Here is a 22,049-nt window from a genome sequence, read left to right on the forward strand (position 1 = left end):
TGTTATGAACATACACCAGTTCTGGGATAATCCTGCCATTAAACTCCAGTAGTCTCCACCGCCACCCCGCCTTCTTCTGATGACACTATCTCTTCTTTTGGATCATTTTTTCCTGAGACAAGTTTGAATAGCTGAACACCTCTGAGATCATTAGTGGTGATGAATGTGATATATTGATCATAAGAAAAAGACCTTTGTATTTTGGAGAAACATATAACTTGATAACGACTCTACTGGGATCCCTCATAGATTTAGAAATTAAAAAAACATTTAGTTTAAAATATTATGGAAAAGGCTTGCATAATTTGGAACAGATAATAATATGGGTATTTGCTTTCCTTTTATTATTAGAAGTGCAGGTTTTACAGCCATGGATGTTGACCAGCTGTAGAACTGTTTGAGATTGTGGATCAGGCCTTGACTGTTTAAGGATTTTGCTTCTGGAAAACTGCTAGAAATATTCTGGAAATTGATGAAGTCTTTAATTTCTTTCCAGTGGTCTTTAATTTCTTTCCAGTGCTAAAGGAAAGAACATCCCTGGAATCTTACGTGTGTATTTGTATGCTCAATCTGCATGATGTGTTATGAAATTTGCTACTCCTTTCTGTAGTGTTTCATCAGTCTGCCCATGTGCAAGTGTAGTAAAGCTAAGTTAAGTTTCTGTCAGCACATAGAGTATTACTGACATCAGAGACAGGGATGAAAGCACTGTGGAAGAATTGTAGCCTGAAGAAAATTTCAGCCAGTCCACCTTCATTAACTTTAAATGGCCTTGGCAAGTCTGAGGTGTAATCTGGAAAGAAACTTGGAATTGGGATATGAAGAGGATTTGTGGCCTACGTTGGAGAAGGAATACATACAGAGCTCAGAATGTGACCTGGGTTCTGAAAAAAACAAACAAGCAAGCAACAAGATGCTTTATCACTGCTTACCTTCATCACAAGTCTTCAAAACATCCATTTAGATTAGTATCGCTATTCTCGTGCTTAATTTGTCCGATGGGTAAATTATAGGTAATGTTCTTCTGGTAGTAAGTGAACTAGAAATCACTGTTCTTGCCCTGTACTGGAAAACAACTGCAATAGTTTTGGCATTATAAAACTCGCTTGATTAAAATAAAGTCTGATACTTAAGCTTTTAATGACTAAAGTAGTAAATGTCTTTGGTTCTGCAGTGGTTTCATAGTTTCTTCAAATTACTCATGAACTATTAAGGCACCACTTAGTATGATGGAGTCAGTATGACAGGAGGAATATGGTATTACTGTGTGTCTATAAATGTGTATACAAACATGTGGGTATTTTGGGGTATATATAGGGTTCTGTCCGTGCATTGTATATATTATACATGTTACTGTTCATATCTGTACCTAGATATGTATAATGCCGTGACTTGAGCCAGGAGAGGTTTAGGTTGGATATTAGGAAAAATTTCTTCACTGAAAGAGTAGTCAGGCATTGGAACAGGCTGCCCAGGGAAGTGGTGGAGTCCCTGTCCCTGGAGGTATTTAAAAGACGCGTGGATGTGGTGCTTAGGGACATGGTTTAGTGGTGGACTTGGCAGTGCTGGGTTAACGATTGGACTTGATGATCTTAAGGGTCTTTTCCAACCTAAACGGTTCTCCGATTCTATGACTTGGAAAAGACTGAGTGTATCCTGCAGGGAATTGAACAGCTTTATGACCATTTAGAAAGTAGAACTTGGTCAAGGAACAGATTATTCTGGAGGTTCTTGTAGCTGTAGTCTTTACTTTTAATCCTATAACTCCAGTCAGCTGGTGTCACTTTCTCATAACCCTCAAATTAATTGGATACTGGTGAGCATTATGTTATGCAAGAGGAAAGTATGCTAATCATGCCTAATGAACTGCCGTGACCTTACTTCACAGCCATCACCAGTGCTTGTTCGGAAAGCGTATGCATTTTGGGATCTGTTTTGATGGAAATGACATTTGTTACTCTTTTGGCTTATTCTCTTCATATAGTTTACCCAGCATGTTCAGTTGGTGTCACTGATTAATTGGTTGCATCATTTGTATTTGTTCTTAAATGTCCAGGATTTCATATCTCTCTGCAAAGATATTAAAAAACAAAACACAAAGGCGCTTCTTATGCTGGTCTGCATGGCCAAAATTAGAAATACCAAGGGTTGGTCAGAGACCTGTGTTGTCTTCTAGTGTAACAACGTTACTTGGACTATCTGTTCAGAATATGAAAAGAGGATGTCAAATCTATATGCTGGGCAGGAAAACCAAAAATGAAATAATTATTTGTTGATGTCAAGGTCTTAATAAGAGCACAAAGCAGAATGAAGCTGAACAGCTGATGTGTAATACATTACCTGCAAAAACTGCATTAAATAAATGCAAAGCTTGCTTAAATTTAAAGTGTTAGTGTATGTTTAATATTTCCAAAAAGTCCCTTGATGCTACAGCTCAGAGATAGAGAAAATATAAATCCTGAATATGAATTTAAATAGGCGGACATGTGATTTTGAGATAGTCTGCCTGATCTGATTTTTTCAAATACGAATGTGATATAATTTTTGCTTTGCTTTGCAGTTAGTAATTTACGTCATTACAAATGCCAGTGAGATTCTTATCGCTAGTGAATTTTTTTAATGTCAATACAATCTCTGAATCTAACCCGAACTTTAGATGTGTAATTAGTTTAATAAATTTCAACAATAGGAGACTAAGTCTATGATCAGATAATGATTGCAGAAATAAGTTATTTCACTCCAGTCTGCTCCCTTGCTGCAGTCCCTGCAGTGTTCAATACCATCCCTCTCCTTCGAGGTTACTGCTCTGGCAGCACTGAAAATCGCTGCACACCCTTCATCATCTTCAGAGCAGAGTTGGCCATTTTTAAGATGAATGAGACACAAGAGCCTTTTCAAGACAACCTGACTGATTCTGCACTGAAGCAACCAAGGAGTATACACATGAATCTTTCTTCCAACTGCACCACGACAGTGACAGCTGCCAATAGGAGGTAACAAATCAGAGGTCAATAAAAAGGGGGGGATGAGACACATCGGTTAAATAGTTTTAAACACACCTGGCTTTAATATTGATTATCATTCATTTCCTGAGAAATCTGACCAAAGTCTGCCAAGCTATCTGTTCTCATGATTTACAAGATTTCCCAGTCTGTAGATCTCGGAGTACAGAACTTGTGCAATGGCAAAACATGTTAATGAGAAGGTCTTGGGGCAGTGTGTTCTCCCAGACTTTGATTAGAAGCTAAAATACTTGTTCTGAAGGTCTAGTGGTTGAATTGCATACCTTGCCAAGAAAGTAACAGTAATTCAAATAATAATACAAAGACTAACACGATTTGTAGATAGTTCCATTCAAGCGAGATGTCCTACGGTTAGCTATAAATTGGTAGTGGTGTGACTGTTATGCCTTCCCACAGCAGTTATTTAAAGTCATGGCTTACTTGTAATGATTTAGATTTGTCATCTGTCCATCCCTACCCCCCTCCCTCAATTTTTTACAGTACTCTAGTGCATAGAAATCGGTCAACACACTCATTCAAAAAACGTATGTTAAGCTCTTGGTGAGTGTGGGACCACATACTAGTCTCTGTGTAGAGACAGGGCGCTGAAAACAAGGTGATGAGCATAAAGGAGGTTGACTTCTCTGACTGCTGTCATGACAGGAATAAATGACACTGGTTTATGAGTACATAGCCAACTGAATCACATTCGCTAGCTAAACTTTTACTGCTCTTAGTCATCAAATACCCTGAGTCTGTCTGGAGATCCTGAAGAGGTTAAGTGCATGGGCTCCATCTTTCGGAATTGGGCAGGAATTTGTCCTAAGCTTTGCAGTAAATAAAGGTGCTGCTGTATTCATATACACACATTCTTCAGCTGCTGCTTGGTGGGGGTGGGAAGAGGTCTGTTTTAAAGATGCTAAGAAACTGTGAAAATGTTTAAATAGTCTGGGAAATTACCTCATACTCATGAGTAGGATATGCACCTAGCCGTGGGCTTCAGCATGCACCAGCGTGCATTTAACTAGTTCTCCGACAGAAACTGAAGAGATGACAAAGCCTTCCCACGTAGTGGTGTTAGCAGTCAGGCCCCATTTGTATCTTTTCTGCTTGTTTGCTGAAGAAAGTACAATCATTTCATAGAATCATAGAATCGTCAAGGTTGGAAAAGACCCTTAAGATCATCGAGTCCAACCGTTAACCTATCACTGCCAAGTCCACCACTATACCATGTCCTCGAGCACCACATCTATCCGTTCTTTAAATACCTCCACGGATGGAGACTCAACCACTTCCCTGGGCAGCCTGTTCCAATGCTTGACCACCCTCTCGGTGAAGAAGTTTTTCCTAATGTCTAACCTAAACCTCCCCTGGCGCAGCTTGAGGCCGTTTCCCCTTGTCCTATCACTTGTTACTAGGGAGAAGAGACCGACCCCCGCCTGGCTACAGCCTCCTTTCAGGGAGTTGTAGAGAGCAACAAGGTCTCCCCTCAGCCTCCTCTTCTCCAGGCTAAACAACCCCAGTTCCCTCAGCCACTCCTTATAAGACTTGTGCTCCAGACCCTTCACCAGCTTCGTTGCCCTTCTCTGGCCACGCTCCAGCACCTCGATGTCCTTCTTCTAGTGAGGGGCCCATGACATTGCATTGTCTTCTCAAATTCTTCTGCTCATTGTATACCACTTTATATAAATGAGTTAATGAGAATACCTCTTATGCATCCATTTCATTTCCAAATGCACCAATGTATCTACAAATATCATTGCTCAGTTCAGCTCTCATTTTGATTTAGTAGCCTCATTTTCAAGTAATAATTTGAGTCCTTCCTTATAAGCAGGCAATATGTTTCCATATATGCTTATTTCTGCCGTAGCACCAAGCATCTGTATATTATTTTAATGATGTTATTTTTATTTATACTGAGTTCTGTGCTTTGTGTTGAATTTTGCTCATGAATACTCCATAAAATCTGCTCTTTCTTGGGGGTCTAGGTGAGGTTGTAAGAAAAGCAATTTTTCATAGAAAAAAACAAATATTTTAACTGATCACCACAAGCTGTTTGATTTTTTCATGATAAGCTAGAAAATGGTAGTGTGTCTTGTTTCTATGGAGTGACTGTGTATTAATGAATTTAACTCCTTTATGAGGTTGGTTGGGCAAAAAAAAATCAAAGGAAAATGTGCAGCTTAATCTCCTGGAGAGGGATGAAGCACTCACTGTGCAGAAGTCTTTCAGTGTACATAATTCTGTACGTAGTATATTTTACAGGTTTGAATCTTTTGTCAGACTACAATAGGAGTTACCATTTTTTCAGCTTTAATTTTTATTCCACAATCAGATGATGTGTTATCATTTGATACACCAAGATAAAATGAGTACAGTTATATCCTGTATTACGGGTATGTATAGCAACACGTTATCATTCATACGTAGTAGTAAAACCACCTTTGGACCAGACTTATCGTCACTTGAAAGAGGAGACTAGAAACTGTTTCTGTATGGATGGTTTCAAGACACTTCATTAGATGTGGTGTTGCAACATGAGTTGTGCTTAATTATTCCACGTGTCACGGGGGATAAATAAATCTTCCAGGAGGGAAGATGTATAAGGAAATGCGTTATACTTGCTTATTCTGAGGCTGTACTCCTTATTACAAAGGAAACCTGTTGTATCTTTGCAAATTGATAGCTGTTGAATTGCAGCTTTAGTGAAATTGCCTGTTTATGATACGGTCATTGTGCAAATGCAGTCTGAAGTGACAGATTATCGCTGACTAAGCTACATTACTAAGAATAATGGCTAATTACTGCTGTAATTTAGTGAGTGAAACTTTTACTGGCTCTCCCCGATTTTATTTAAAATCATGTTATTCTGAGTATTTGTTCAATAATAAGGATAATTAACTTTAAGAAAATGGGCTTTTGTAAATAGCATTCCTTAACTGTTTGTGATTTGTGTCCAGTCACCTGTCACATTGTGTTACTTCTGCTCTATGGGTTTTTTATGTTTTCTGAAAGAGAGTATGAATTCAAGTGACAGAGGATGTTGTGGTTGTGTTTTCAAATGAAGGTGTTTATTTTAAATTGGGTAAAACTTCAATACTTAGTATTTTTATCAAGAAACGGTAGTTGTCCAAATATTTATTAATAATACATGATATACAAATAGTGAAAGAAAACACCTGCTGCTACCCATGAGGGAGTTAATTTGGTTTGCACTATTGATCTGTTTCTAATGGTGTCTCCAACACGCGGAATGTTTGGCTCTGTGTCAGCTCTGGACAGCAGAACTGGTATAGGGTGTGCGGGAAATAGCCGAGCTGTCACCAGAAACGGCTTTCAGAGGCAGTGTTGTAGATGAAATTTTTGCTTGTGGGATGCCTAACAAGGTGTCTGTGGGGAGCCCATGGGTCAGGAGGTACTTGCATACCCGACTCTTCCTCTTTTGTGGTGCTTTCTAACATCTGTGCTAGGTTAACAGTTGGACTTGATGATCTTAAAGGTTTTTTCCAACCTAAACGATTCTATGTTTCTATGATTCTATCTACCCTTCTTGTCCAAGCTTATGATGAGGAGCTGCTCGCTTTTCAATGGATGGGATTTTGCTCCTTTTCTCCACTCCTGTTATCCAAGGTCCTTTGCAGTTGCTCAGTGGTTCTGAATTCCTTGCCAGGGATTTTGGAAGTCCGTGCCAGGCTGCCCTGTGCAAGGACAGCTGAGTAGAGAAAAAAAGATGCACGATGTGGGACATTGACCCATTCCCTGCAGCATGTGTTTGGTAATACAAACACAGTCATTTGCTCTTTCAATATTTTATAGTGATGCTTTTGTTCTTAGTACCTGCTCCTGGCCTGGTCTTCAGCAACCAGGTTTGCTCCCATAGAAATCAGGGAGATCAGAACGGAACTTTTCTCTATATGAGCTTGTTTCTGCTTATTTCTCTGAGATTTCTAATGAACTGACAGACTGTTGCAATTGTAGCAACAAATGTCTGTCTAGTGAGAAGAATCCTGGATCTCACGTGGACTTCCAGCCAGCCAGGGATCCATCTCCTGAAGAGCTTCATGTGGGGGAGCGATTCTACTTTGTGTGCAATGGAGCATGTCAAGAGATATGGCATAGTTTTTACATCTCATTTTTCATTTCTTTCCCAATTTTCAATACACACAGTGCAGGGAGACTGCCTTATTTAGTTGGGATTTGAAAAATCAACACCTTTCTCCCTAAAATGAGCTGTATTTGCTCCTGAACACAGGACAATCCCTGCTTGCTCCACAGATCCATCTTCCTTGCACAGAAGGGGGAGATGCAGTTCGGCTTCATTATTCTTCTTCTAATTTTCTCTTAATGTAACATGAAATATCATCATCTGGCGAACTCAAAGTCGCATTGCTTTTATATAGAGAATGATAATTCATGGAAAGGAGTGCCAGCACTGCCTAGTGAGAGCTGTGCCGTCAAGACTTCCTATGTTCTTCCATGTTTCGCCCACACTCCAGGAGTTTTGGTGGACTATATTGTAAAGAATCAGGTCATGGCTTTTTCTTTTCCTTTTTGGTAGTACATTGTGTCACAGGAAGCCGTGGCAAGTTTGAGGATCAATCCTAAAATAGTTATTTTAATAAGGTGTTTAATCATAGCAAAATACTACACCAGCTGTGAGTAGCAAGTATCAGATGGAAATGGCTAGGATGCTGCTTTCAAGTCTCAGTATGTTCCAGACTGTATTTTGGACGCCAGAAGGTCCATGGGTTATTTCTAAAGGACCTGCAAAAAAAGAGCAATCTTGTAGTCTGTAAACTTAAAATTGCTACTCTAGGTTATGGCACTAGGGGACACAAATGGAGACAAATCAAGATACACTAGTTTAAGGCAAAACACCATCCCTTGTGCCTATTACACTGAAATCTAAACTGCAGTTGCAACTTTCTTAACAAGCTTTGTTGCATAAGGTCCCTGACATGTAATGAGCCCTCATCTTTTATGTGCAGAACTGAAGGCACTTAACCTGTGAGAAGAGATGTTCTGTTTGCTCGCTGTCCTATACAAAAGGCTTTTTTTTTTTTTTTTTTCCCAAAGGAACCCAAAGGATTGGCATCTATATCACTTCGATGCACAGTTCCAGTAATGAAATTGAGCAAGTACCCTCACTTCGTATTGGTAGACAATCTATTTCAGTTAACTGAGTACTTATACACTTTTCTGAGGACGCATGTAGTAGTGTAAATCAAATGGGCATGGCCGAATTCTCACGTCTGTGCAGATGCTCCTTTCCGCACGAGCATACCCACCTTTGGAGGCTGTTGAGCACCCTGAGCTCCCATTGAATTTAGATGTGACGGTACTTAGAATTTAGTTGCGTTATGGATACTCAAAGAAATCTATTAACTGTTGTAGTCTATACTAAGATTAGTTAAAATTCTTTCATGTTTCCTGTGTAGGTTAGAAAACTCTGAAGTTTATTTTTTTGTTTTCATAGGAATCTATAGAAGTCGTTGAATTGTGTGGTGGTATACCTATCTAGGAAATAGCTATATGCATAGTGTTGTCAAATGCAACTAATAAAAATTTCTGGCATTAAAAACATCAACCCAAACGATATGTTTTGTTACTTATTTGTATTCAGTACGAGGGCTATTATGTCTCTCTCTTCAAAGTATAAAGATATTGTGCAGGTTAAGGAAGATGGCTTCAGTCCTCTTCACACTGTACTGAACATTGTACAAACATGTTTTTTTATAGCTGGAAATGAGATACTCAATTTGCTATAGCAGTGCAGTATTTACTGTATCTAGTATGACTGTCAAATCTGTAGTAATTTCTAGAAAGTATTACTATGCCTTGTAAGGACCTAAACTTAGCATTTTGAACATTTCCTTTCTTGAAGTTATGTTTTCGCTCTGATATTTACAGTAAATCAGAACCATGCCTAAAGATATTTTGCCTCTACTTAACTAAGGAAAAGTAACTTGAGCTAAGCTATTTCATAGAGGAAATAGTTTTTCTGCCCATATAAAAATCTCAGTAATTTGAATATATGTTGGTAAAGTTTTTCTGCCCGGAATATTACTTGCTTATGGGAATAACACTTGGCAAGTCTCTTGATGTGTGTGATATTCTTGCAACTAAGTAAGTCAATGCATCCTTAAACAGAATGCCAAAAAGAAAACGTAGATTTAAGTCAAAGGTGTGGAACAGTGCGGGTGGGGTCAGAAAAAGTAGGTGCAACAGAGTTTTTTGACTGCATATCTCTGTTATATTACCTTACTTACCACCCATCACAGAATGCAACGTTAAGTGCTCATGTCCTTATCTGCTTGGCACGTTGATATTGCAAAACTGTTGCATCTGCCTACAGCTGAATTCCACGTTCTTCCTCATTCCACATTCTTCCTATGTTCCTTCTCATATGGATGCAGCAGCTCTGCGTACTGGAGGCTTTGCAGCTACTTTAACACAAATGTGGTTTGTGATTTCAGCTATGATTATTCAAAGGCTCTGCAATGAATACCAGCGAAGTATCGTTCATTGTTGGTGTACTTTGCGCTGTGTTATCAGTAGGATTCATTCTGAGATATGCAGTTAGCCACTCTCTCGTCTTGAGCTGGGGTGATATGTAAGTACTGATATAGACCATACGTATCAGAAATGCTGTAATGGAATTTGCTTCTGACCTGCTACTATGAAATGTACAATGGGAAAGGATATTCACTGATGGGCCGATCGCCCACTTTGAGAAAGCATGTAATTTCTATTAGCATAATGGAAGAGCAGCTGTAGCTTTGCCCAGAGGCCAAAGATGATGCCTAAAGAGGAGAATATAAAGGATAAGCATAAATGCTATTTCCCTCGAGTATACTCTCTTCTTCAGATCTGCTGATTGTACATAGAGCAGAGGAGCATACCGAGTATTTTGAAACACTTCCTTCTAGAAGAATTTTAAAGCAGCATGCATGCTTTGGATAAGTTACGATGTTTTTGTGACTTTGCCTTCCACAGGCACGTGAGTCAAGTTTGCACCTCTTCTTGTTTAGCACCCAAACTACCTGGGGAACCAAAATGCATATATCTTCTTGAAGAGATCAAGAATTTTGAATCTCTTGTCTTACCACTATCTTCCTCTGCTGCTTTAATATATCCCACAAATCTCTGTTGCCATGGAAAGCTGCCCTGAATGGCTCCTTGAACTCTGTTTAGCCTTCCTCTTAAAAATTTCCTTCCCATCTGTCTGTCTGTTTGTCCTCCCCAGCTAGCCTCTTGCTGTTGGGTTTCTCTCTTCAGTCCAATGCTGCTGAAGCAGACCAGGTACACAGAGGTGGCTAGTCCAAGAGTCCTGGCTCATAAAGGAAAAGCACATGGTTACAACCACACAGTAAAAAATTAAATTGGCTTTATGTTTCTTTTATTTGCTTAATATTTTATACTCACCATTTGGTGAAAGGGGGTGGAGGGGGAGGTTGTTTGTTGCCTTCATTTTTGCTTGTTAAGTGTAGATATATGGAAATGACTTAGTTAATGGTTTTCTGGCTTCTCATCATCAACACAAGTGAGAAGTATTTTAGCATTCAATTGAAACCAAATGTTTTCAGATAAGGAGAGGATGTCTTAAGGCATTTTTATTGATATTTAATTATGCATATCTTTCTATATAGTGTATGGCATTTATGCACACATGCAATACATACTATAAGAAATCAGCCTATTTGGCTTGATTCAGCTGCCAGTAAATGATAAATTGTGACTGATTCTGGATTTAATGCTGAATTCTTGACCGTAGCATATTTAAATGTTATTGTGGGTAAGTAAAGTTTTGATTCTGTTTACAGGATTAATAAGTTTGGATGGTGTTGATTTTAAAGCTCCCTAAGGGCAAAAACTGTACAAAAATCCTTTCGCAAATTTTGTTGATGCATAAGCTGTAAGCAGTTTGTTATGCAGAATTTTCTTGTGCAATATTTGTACTAGGTAAGGTAGAAAATTTGAACAGAGAATCATAGTTGTCCTCACCCACTCTAAATCCTTGTTGTGAACCACTTTTTCCTATGGATTGGGGGTATATGATACGTATCTAAATTACTCTGTCATGTCATCTTACAGTTAAGTGAAATGGTTAGTGTGTTAGATACCAAATGGCTGGAATGAGAATTTGTCCCATCAATGAATTATTGCATAGCATTGATTCTTGAAAATTTCCATAAGTTATTCAAACAACTTGTATTTTTTGATTCTACAGCAATAGTAATGTAAGCACATGAAATTTTGCTTAGCTAAAGTATTGCCATTAAACTGAAAAAATATTACCAAATCTACATATTTTAATTTAGCAGGTACTGAAAAAGATGTCAAGTAAATTGGATTCTAGCAGATTCTGTGGATGACTCAGTAATTTGTGTGCATGTTTAAAGTTATGGCTGGGGTAGAGCAAAATCGATTTGGATGACTGATTTTGAAAAAAAAAAAAAAGAATTAGGCTGGTGCTGTAAAAAGCTGTTGATCAGATAAAATTTGGCCGTTGCACTTTTTAAAGACTAATGACATAACCTTTTGGGGCAGTAAAGTCTGTAGGACTAAACTATTAGAATGAAATTTTATTTGCTGAAAATTTAAAAAGCAGAGATTAGCAAGCTTCACTTTTTATTGAAAGAGGAAGATAAAACACTGCTTTTTCATTTGTTTCTCTTTTTGGACTTCTTGGAAGATTTGGAATCTTCCTTTGTGTCGGAGATCCATCTGTCTGTACTGAAACTTGGCTATCAGGGTCTCATTTTGAAACTGGACAGTTAAACCCCGTATCCAAGGTTGTTTTCAGTAAGCACGGCTGTTAACAGCAGGATTGTTTTCAAGATTTATAATTAGAACTAGCTGTCTGCTCCAAGAAATAATAAACTCACTGTGAACTACATGCTTTGATTTTATATCCATTAAAGTTCCCCAAATTGCCCATGAATCAAGAGAAGCTCATCTCTGCTGGCCTTACGGGAGCAGATGTGGTTCAAAGTAAATGAACTAATTGATTTGATAGATAATTCTCTATAGTCACAGACTGAAACTTGAGGAAAGTGAGAAATTCCACATAGCCCAGCGTGTTCTTTTGGTAGTGAAATACGTAGTATCTCAATACTAATATGAACCAATGTGAACATTGGTAAATAATGCCCCAGTGTGAATATAAGAGAGTGGGTTAGTGGGGATGAATACTCTATATACCAAGATTTTTATTTATTTTCCAGGGACATATCTGCCTCATTTGGCTGGTATCCTTCATTCATCCTATGTCTTTGTGTTATTTTATTTCTAGAGGTAAATTATATGAGTTCCAATGAAATACCAGTACTAGGAGAGGAAAGTTATCCAGACTTCTCCTTTCCTCGGATGTCTGTGTCTATCCCTGCTGGATTTCCTGAGTCTTGGCCTTTCACCAGGCTAATTCACAAGCTCACTGATGCTCTCTTAATGCTTTTTAGTTGTTACCTGGCGAAAAGCTTTCTATGATTCCACAAAATGAATTTTCTGAAAATAAGTCTAAGACTTCTTCCTTCCAACAAGCACATTTTGGAAAGTCTTGCAGTAAAATCATGGTTTGGTTTTGGGTTTCTTTCTTCCTCATTTCATAGCATCGTTTCATTGTTTATTTTTCTCATCCAGGTAGGTAACCTGTACAGAATAGATCATCATCATTTTGTGTTAAACTTTCTCACATTGCCATGGGGAGAACAGGACCAGGACCCCATTTTTTTCTAACGCTGTCAGCACAACTTTGTTGTGCTGTATTAAATGTGAATTGTTGGCAGGTGAATGTTTCCATACAGCAGAAAGCCAGTTACTTTCACCAGTATTGTTGGAGTATCTTCACAGCAATTGTCTTCTCTGTCTTTGAAAGTCATTAACTTTCCTGATTGCTCTCCAGTCATTCATAACAACTGTTTGAAGAGTTTTCACTGAAAGGACAGACTCCAGAGCTCTCCATGTGAACTCAGGTGTTCCTTGAGGTGAAAGATGTGCTGCATGGCTAATTTATAGTCATTTTCCCATGGAAAATGAAGTCTTTTTGGGCTCTTCAAGAGACTCTTTACTTGCATCAGTTTAGTGCTGACTAATTACATGAATAAAGCAGAAGGACACTGCTTGTACAAACCATGAGAAAATCAGACACCTAAATTTAAAAAATGACTAAACGTTTATCTGCAGTGATGACAAGGGGCATAATGGAAATGATACTCAGCTATAATCTATGGCACAAAATCTGTCCTTCTTGCTAACTAATTGATATATGAGGTCATACACATTTTTCAATATTTATTTTCATGGTGAAATACTTACAGGAAATGAGAAACTTTTGTACAAATCTCATCCTCTCCATAAAAGAAAAATATTTTAGGATAATGCTAAGCTTTACACTGATGTACCACGTGATCCCGTATGGGTTAAAGAGTGACTGATTTATATTCAAGAAATATTTGAACATACAAAGCAAATATAATTTGTCTGAAAATACCCTTTATTCTCCCTTATCTTCCTTGCAGGCATCAGTACTTTACTTCTTACATGTTGCGATTCTCTTTCACCCCAAAAGCTGTACAATAGCTGTTACTCATCCAAATAGCTATAGCGCAGCCAGCTCCACGCTGCTGTTTTGTAGAACCGCAATTTTGCCCTTCCTCATTGAAATATTCATGGTGTAAGATGTTTCTGTAACAGCGAAAGTTGACATTTATCTAGAAAGGAGGCATCTTGTGAATAAACCTTTCATCAAATGACCGCACAGAAGTCCCTGCTGGTTCACATGAATCTTTTCAGGCTTTTATCAAGTTTGGTCAGAGGCTTGTTGATGTCATTTCAGTGTTTGAAAGCATTTTTCGCTTGCCTGTCCTGGTTGAACAGGAGCTCAGACTGAGACACCACAATTTCCAATGTCTGAACAATCTGTGAATGAAAACCCTGGCGGTGGGCTCCAGCCCAGGGAATGGTTCATAAGCTCTGTGCTAAACTCACCATCTTCCATAATTAAGTCATTTTGTTTCACTGTCATGGCATGTTGAGTTACTTTAATTCATTAGACGTGACACTGTATTATTTGAAGAATGTAATGGATCAAAAAGCAGTGGAGTCTGCAAACATCTGTAGAAACCCTGTTCTTGTTCCTTTGTATTTGTTTATTTGCAGTTCTGGTGTAGAAAAAATAGTGACAAAGTTAAACTCTTGTAGTAGGCCCAGATAAGCCAAGCAAGTAGTATAAAATTAAATGGATATATTAAAGGAAAAAAAAAAACCAAAAAAACCAAAACAAAACCCCAACCCCCTCTCTGTTATCTAGCAAAATTCTTAGGACAAAACCATGACCTGAAAATACAGAAGCCTCTGCAAAATTAATCCCTGCAGGCTCCCTCTGGAAATGGGAAAGGACATGCTTGATTAAGCCGGTGCTAACCTTTCAAAATCATGTTTCTTTGATATTTATTCCTTGAAATAATAAAAGGGGACATGTCAGATGGTGGAAAGCTGTAAGGTACTCGCTTGCTACTGCCCTTTTATAACTTGAGTGTTCCTCTCCCAGAGCAAACTTTTAAAATAAAAAGTAAGGCCTTGGTGCATCCTTTTTGTTGACTTTTATACCTTGTGTGGCTCTGCATTTGCACCAGTTAAATTACAAAGAAAATTTCCATCCCTTTTCTAGCTCTGCTAGAAGGCCCTAGTCTTCTCAGTGACAAATGGTAAAACACATTCACAGGTCTACATGGGCAGATTTGGAGGACATAAAATCTATGGTGTGGGGGCTGCAGGAGCCCGTGTGCCCTCATCCACACAGCCCCTGCCCTGTTGCCCCCTCCCCACCGGTCAGCTCCGTCATGCCTCGGGAGGGCTGGCTCGGGGGCTCCAGGCGTTGCTGGACAAGGACAGGGACAAGGACGAGTCAGGCTCCAGGCTGGGCGCAAGGAGCAAGTCAGTGTCTGCACTGGCCTCGCCGCAGCTGGGCTTGACTCAGGGTGGTGGCAGCTGGGGGGTCCCACACGGGGCGATGGTGGTTGGTGGGGGATGCCTGGGGCCCAGGCATCTCCGTAACCCACATGGGAGGGCAGGAGAGCTTGGGATCAGCAGAGAAACCTGTGGCCGGTGGTCGAGCATGGTTTTGCCACGTGTGAGGCCAGAGAGGTGACAGGTCCTTGGGAAACAAGTCTTTTCTGCTGTTTGTAATAATTAGTAAATTATTTCCACCCTCACATGTTGCTCTGCTTTGCCTGAAAGTACATAATTTTGTATAATTTCCCCAAAATTGCTCCCATGGTGATAATGGGGGAGTTTTCTCCCTGGGCGCCTCAGTGAGATGTTTGTGTTGGGAATTGCATGTTCTATACTGTTAATGAATAGAGGCAGGAATTTAATAACTTAAGAGTTTAGAAATGTGCAGGGTATCTTGGGAGGAAAGGTTTTCCTTTCAGCTTCTCCACTTCAGTGTTTGCATTTACTGAGTTTTGCATGGGTCTGCACAGTACCACAAGGGAAGACTGCATGGCTGAAACCTAGATATTCATGACGGAGAAACATGATTCATTTCATGGTTGCCAGGGGATCAATACATCATTTCAAGTAATCCAAGAAAAAGGGTACCAAGTTAACACACTGCAAGATACATTATTTACCTACATTTGAGATTGGTACAAATAATTTCCTTCTGTGTATTTTTGATGTGATGCTAAATTATTCAGCTTAAATTCATTACTAATCTCTGGCTTTCAGTTTTTCCAGTCTTCATAAAAATGCCAAATAACTACTATAATTCATTACACAGGAAACAGCTTGCACTGTCTATGTAGACCTAGCACCAGATGCCTTAAATCTGTTATAAAAATGGAATATCTAAGTTACGGTGGTGTAAAATAGGAGAAAAATAATTTTTGCTGGATCTCCGTGGACGATACAGAGTGAGTAAGGATGAAGTAATTAAGACAACTTTAAAGTTCTACTTGTAGTCCTGTCATTATAATCTTGTTTCTAGCTGAATAAAATCATCTTCTGGATTGCTTTTTAAACCGCGTTTCATATTGCTTTTTGCTTCCTGTCATAATGTTGTCTCACCAGCGAAAGAACTGTCCTCGACAAGTCTGCCAAGTGGAAAATTGATTTGGTCTTATGTTGACCCCTATTTTGTTCTGGTTTCGCATTTCATTTTCATTTAACAAAAGGTATACTATTTTAGATAACAAATGTTTCTTTCTTTAACTAACCAACTCTTGCAGCTTTTTCCCCAGTAGGCATAAACTACTGTCAGGGCTTTCCTCAGCTGTTGCAGCAGCTGTGAATACGCCCTGCTGATCTCATGGAAAAGCTGGAGCTAGGAAACTAAGATGTCATGAAAATAGCTGAGGATGAGGTTTCGAGAAAAGTATTCCTGTAATTTGTTGGAATTGGGGAAGTGAAATGTGCAATTCTAGTAACAGTGACAGATTTATAGACTTGGTACACTAATTAAAAAGCAACTTACTTTAGTATATTAATCTATGAAATGACAGCACCAGAGCGCACTGCTCTGTTTTGTGCACAAGCATGAGGACGTTGAAGTGCCCTTCTCCTATAATGACAGAATTTTATATTGTGTACAGAATTCAAGAATAATGTTAAGCAAGAAGCAATTCAAGGCTTGCTTCCTTCTGGTGTGAAACATATGGGGAGATGTTTCGCTATAAACTATGTTCACCTGCAAGACAGAAAGAAAGAAAAAGTTTTCATTTGTTCTTTTGCTTCTCTTTTCATTGCTGTTTTTTGTTTGCATGGCTGTGGTAGAATCCAGCTACGAAGCTAGAACAGAAAAATCAAACGAAGCATTACTTAATCATTTCCACAACTACTTCTAACTAAATTTTTGCTCATATCTGTGTAACATCTTGGGATTTTCATGCTTTGAGATTTATCTGTGGAATTCCTTTGTATAAAAGTTTCTTGTATCCTCCACCAATAATCTCAATAGTTGGGGCCACTGAGGAAAGAAAAAGAACATACTTCTGATGTGCATTTAAAGCACCTCCGATATTACATCCTACTTCAGCAATGACTTAGATGGGTGTCTTGATAGATGACAAGATGACAGTTAAATGAAGATAACTGAATAATTTCGGTTTTTTACAAACATCACTTTAGTTTCCTTTTGAATATAGAAAAGTAGAACTTAAATTCTATACGTGTAATAAAATGCTAAGTCTTTATAAAGCAAAGGAATAATAATGCTTTTGGGGAAGAATGTGAAGCTTTAAAAACCCCAAATGAACAGTTCTGTAGATGTTTAAGGATACAATAGTTGAATCCCTTATAGTTTTATTTATTTATTTGCTGTTTCTTCACTAAACTTTCTTTTTCCCCCGCCCTAAACTTAATGGATCATATGTCCTTGAATATTCTCCTTATAGGCATTTAAATATCTGCTGAAGTTCCTAAGCCTGCGATTTGCTTGTAATCTTCCATATGTTTCAAATTCATTGTAAACACATACCGTCAGATCTTCAGCTCTACAAAAGCATCCCATGAAGTCGGTGGAGCTACATGGAATGTCTTCAGATGAGAATCTCACTTGTCGTATTTGTATCTCCACTTTTCCTGAACCCAAACTTGTTCTTGCCATATAATTACAATTTTATTCACCATTCTGATCACAAATTGATACTAATTGCCTGATTTTGACTAAAGTTCACATTCACAATTATGTGAAAAGGACTCATGTAATACGGGTATGAACTTAAGAAAATGTTTAATCAAAGCTCCTTTCATAAACTATTTTTCTAACAAAATATTTACAAAAGGAAAGGATTTATTTTTAGTACTTTTGTGTTGTCAGACTCCTGTAATGGTAACACAGTTGTTGTGCACAAGACCGTTGTTCGTGGCCAGGGAAGATGACAAGGACTGCTCTAGGTTAGAAATCTGTATTTACTAGTTAGAAAGATCACACTTGGAAATGCCCATGTGCATTGGTTTTGGCCCTCAAAGACTTCTTCAGTTGCCTTATCGGAGAAATTCCTTGTGGTGCACGAAGGACCAAGGTGTATGTATTGTTTCAAACAATTATTCCGCTACATTAGTAGCCATAAACCATATATAGAAATGGGGTAGAGTGAAAGGATATGATGGAAATAATCTATTTAATTTACTGTAAATTATTTTACTTATTTTTACTGTTGTTTACCGTAATCACAAGTAAAAACCAGGATAAGATAAGAGCTGGAGAAGAAAACTGAAGTGATTGACTTTTCATTACAATTGTTTTTAATGTTCAATTAGGAAGCTACAGCAAACGTGGATTCATGGCATTGTATCTAATTTACTTTGTAATAGTAAATCAGTAACTAAACCATTAAATGCTGACTGAGCAGATTTTCTGTGTGCTGGGTTTCTTTAGCTCTAAGTGTCCTCAGCCAAAATGTTGTTTGTTTGTTTATTTTTAAGTATATAGTGCAGGTCATCAGGAAATAGCTCCTAGAGGCATTCAGCAATCAAATCTTCCTAATGAATTTCTTCTCCCAAATATGTTTCATAACATCTGTAATTAACCCCAAACCACTGCAGGTCTGGCACTGGCATTCAGAATTCCATCTTTGAGGTACCAAAGAAGCCATGGCAGATGATTTCATCACCACCAGTAGTGTGTATTTGGTACCTTCAATATCAGTCTTCATGGTCTGACACAAGTTGTAAGACTTTTATTGCTGTCAAGCTATATAAAATCCTGGTGTCAGGTTCTTAGCACTTGGAAGGTAATAACACTCCTCATCTTCTATTAAAAAAATATAGACGCTCAGTTTGCTCTGGATAGATTTCTCTAGATAAAATACAGAACCTGTAGAGCTGAGTTACCGTTCTCACTAATTGTGTGTTTAACACCACCTTGCCATGAAACCTAAGTTAATTAATCTGTTTCTGTTCCCCTCAAGTGTAAAATAGGATAGCAGTTTGCAACCGTGTTCATAAAACTCTTTAAATTAAAAGCACGGGGTGTGTGTCTTTCCTGTAAAGGCTGCATGAGAAATATTGAATGGTTAATATCTTATTTTTAAATCATAAGCTTTTCTTTCAGCAGGAATTTGTGCTTTCTGGATATGAAAATTATGCACATAAGTTGCCACTACTGGTCAGGAACAAATACTGAAGTAAAATGAAAATAAAGAATTAGATACCTTCCTGTGTACAGTTTTGGTACTCTAATAATTGTGATGTCTATAGATCTAGAATGTAAAATTCAAAAATAAATTTAGATCTTACAGCAACTTGGTAAAAATAGACCAATGAAAATGCTTGTAAATTTAGTGCCAACAAAATAAATTATTGTGTTGCCTGTTTCTGAGAGATGTTGTTAAACTACGAGGCACCTGCCCTTATGCTGTATAAAGTGCTATGAATACTGTAAAAGCCTAAGACAAATACTAGAAACAAGTCTCCTAGCAAACTGCCAGCACAGCCGTGTCAGGCAGTGCAGCCACCAGCTACAGACTATCAGGCCATTGTTTGAATATTCTTCCATTTAAGTCCTTTAATGAGGACACCGGCAGCTTGCTGGTTGTCCCTGGTCACCCATCCTGTTAATTCTACACCAGGCATCAATCGGCCATGTGCTCTGAATGGAGCATGATCAGTAGTGAGCCCACGAACAGTAGTGAACTCAGTACCTGGGGACGATAAGTCTACTTCTGCAGAGTTTGACAGCTTCCACCAAGTCCAGTGAACCTGTGGAAATGAAGTACCCCTCAGACATTAGGTCTGGAAGTACAGAGCTTCTTCATATATATACAGCATGTGTATTGCATTTTATTTCCATGGTAACTAAAATTAATGAATGTATTGGGTCGCATTCCTAATAAGTTTGATGAATCTCAAGCTACCTGCTGGAGATGAGTTGTTTAACAGTGGGTGGCTGTCTCTAGGGAGCTTCCTCAGTAAGTACTGATTTGGGTTGTTGTCTTCAAGTGATCAAGCACTCAGAAATTTCCTACGTAAATATCTGTTTGTCACTTTTTGGCAAATATTTTAATTAGCTGTGGTATGTACTTACTATCAGTATTGCTATTAATGATATGAATATGGTAAAGCACAGAAAGTTATTTGAATGCAGTGGAAGTTTGGTAGCCATGTTGGACCAAAGAGAGTAGAAGAATTAGAGATTCTATTCCCTTCAAACTTGTACAAAATTAGTAATCTTTCACTGTGTTTGGTATTCTAGGATGTAATGTCCACATTCTTCCAGTTTGGGGCTTCCATCCAGCAAGAAGCCATTGTCATGCTGAAGATCATGCAGGATTATGACTGGCACGTGTTCTCTCTGGTGACCACCACCTTCCCTGGATATAGAGACTTCATCAATGTCATTAAGACCACAGTGGAAAATAGTTTTGTGGGCTGGGACATGCAGAACATCATCATACTCGATACTGCCTTTGGAGATGCCAAGACCCAAATTCAGCTGAAGAAAATTCATTCATCAGTCATCCTGCTATATTGTTCCAAGGATGAAGCTGTCTACATACTGGATGAGGCTCGTTCCCTGGGCCTTACTGGCTATGATTTCTTTTGGATAGTTCCCAGCCTGGTTAGTGGTAACACAGAAATCACTCCCAAGGAGTTTCCTTCAGGACTCATTTCAGCATCTTATGATGAATGGGACTACAGTTTAGAAGCTCGGGTACGGGATGGCCTTGGGATTATTGCCACTGCTGCATCAGCCATGCTGGAAAAATACTCCTTCATTCCTGAAGCAAGAACTAGCTGCTATGGACAACTGGAGAAAAATGACCGGCCATCTCACACCTTGCACAAGTAAGGCTTATTGTTTCGGGGCTTTTTCCCTACATAACCTTGGTAATTTTTCATTCTATCACTATTATGTGTTTCTTGAAGGAGAATATTGTTTATTGTTAATCCTATCACACCCTTTTTAAGCAATGATTTTCAGATGTTCCAAAGGAACATGCAAGAGGACTTGCTGCACTGATAACTGTGCACATGGGAATGATGTTATGTGCTGCGGAGAATAAATACTGCTCTGGATCTGATGTAGAAGATGACAGAAATTGGCCTTAGAGGGTATGAAGCTGAGTTAATAAAATGGTCCCATTGTGTACTTTAACTATGAGTAAAATTGCCAAAATGCCTTGGAGGCTGTGCCTGAATCACTTGCATCAGCAGGAGCCTGGTAGTATTTTCGAAGACAATTGATGTGCAGCGTTAAAGAGGTGTCCCTGGAAATTATAGAAGTATTAGATTAGTTAGGCAGCTTTTATCACCTAATAACTGAAATCTGTCACTTCTGCTTGTGAGGATTTTACTTTTGTCATCTGTACTAAAATAACTGCATTAATCTGCATTACTCCAAGTTGATATGGATGTTTTCTCAAAACAGTTTGTCATATGGGAACTGCCAAGGTTTAAATCGGGATTCTTTGCTCTTCTTTTTTTTTTTTTTTTTGGCCTTTTAATGATCCCTTTTAGACCTGGCATTCCTAATTACTTCTATCCAAAATGTTCCATAATATATGCCACACAGTAATATATTTCTTTATCTGGCTTGTGAGAAGAAGTAAAGGGAATCTTTCATGTTTTTTAATAGCGCTTTACAATATCTCATATGGAAGCTACTAAGCAGTATTTATGAAATTTGTTCTGACCAAACATTGCAGATGAAGCAGTTCCTATGGAGAAGCAGCATGGAACTGGCACAAGAAGGGAAGTCAGTGCTGATTTCATATAGGAGATTGCGGAACATTTTTAATCTTCGAGATGTACGTGCACATTTAGATTAGGGGTTGATTGCCATATGAGGTCCTGGAACAGTTGTTGTTTTCCATGAAAATGGCATCTTTGTGCGCAGCACTCTTCAGAAGCTCTCCTAAAAGCCAAATACTGCCACATAAATGGATTTTAACTTTTCATGCATGTATTTCATAAACAGTGTGACCAACGTTCAGAAACTTGCACAGTTCTCCTTAGAGAGAACTTGCCTTTAGTATGACACTTCCACTTTTTTTTGGTCTTCCCTTTCCTATTTCTAAGCCTCTGCCTCTAAAACTGAAAATT

General features: G+C 38.5%; 1 protein-coding gene across 3 annotated transcripts in view; it reads left to right on the forward strand.

Moving 5' to 3' along the window:
• The window catches only part of GRIN2A (glutamate ionotropic receptor NMDA type subunit 2A), a 195,232-nt gene that overhangs the window by 88,614 nt on the left and 84,569 nt on the right, over nucleotides 1-22,049 (forward strand). For all 3 annotated transcript variants that reach the window (XM_087732432.1, XM_087732433.1, XM_087732434.1), the window contains exon 4: nucleotides 20,200-20,792. In XM_087732432.1, coding sequence (XP_087588558.1) covers nucleotides 20,200-20,792 — 593 coding nt within the window. The remainder of the gene's footprint in view (nucleotides 1-20,199; nucleotides 20,793-22,049) is intronic.

Source organism: Nipponia nippon, unplaced genomic scaffold (assembly GCF_047370975.1).
Source record: "Nipponia nippon isolate SJK-2023a ecotype South Korea unplaced genomic scaffold, ASM4737097v1 scaffold_5, whole genome shotgun sequence".
NCBI lineage: Eukaryota > Metazoa > Chordata > Aves > Pelecaniformes > Threskiornithidae > Nipponia > Nipponia nippon.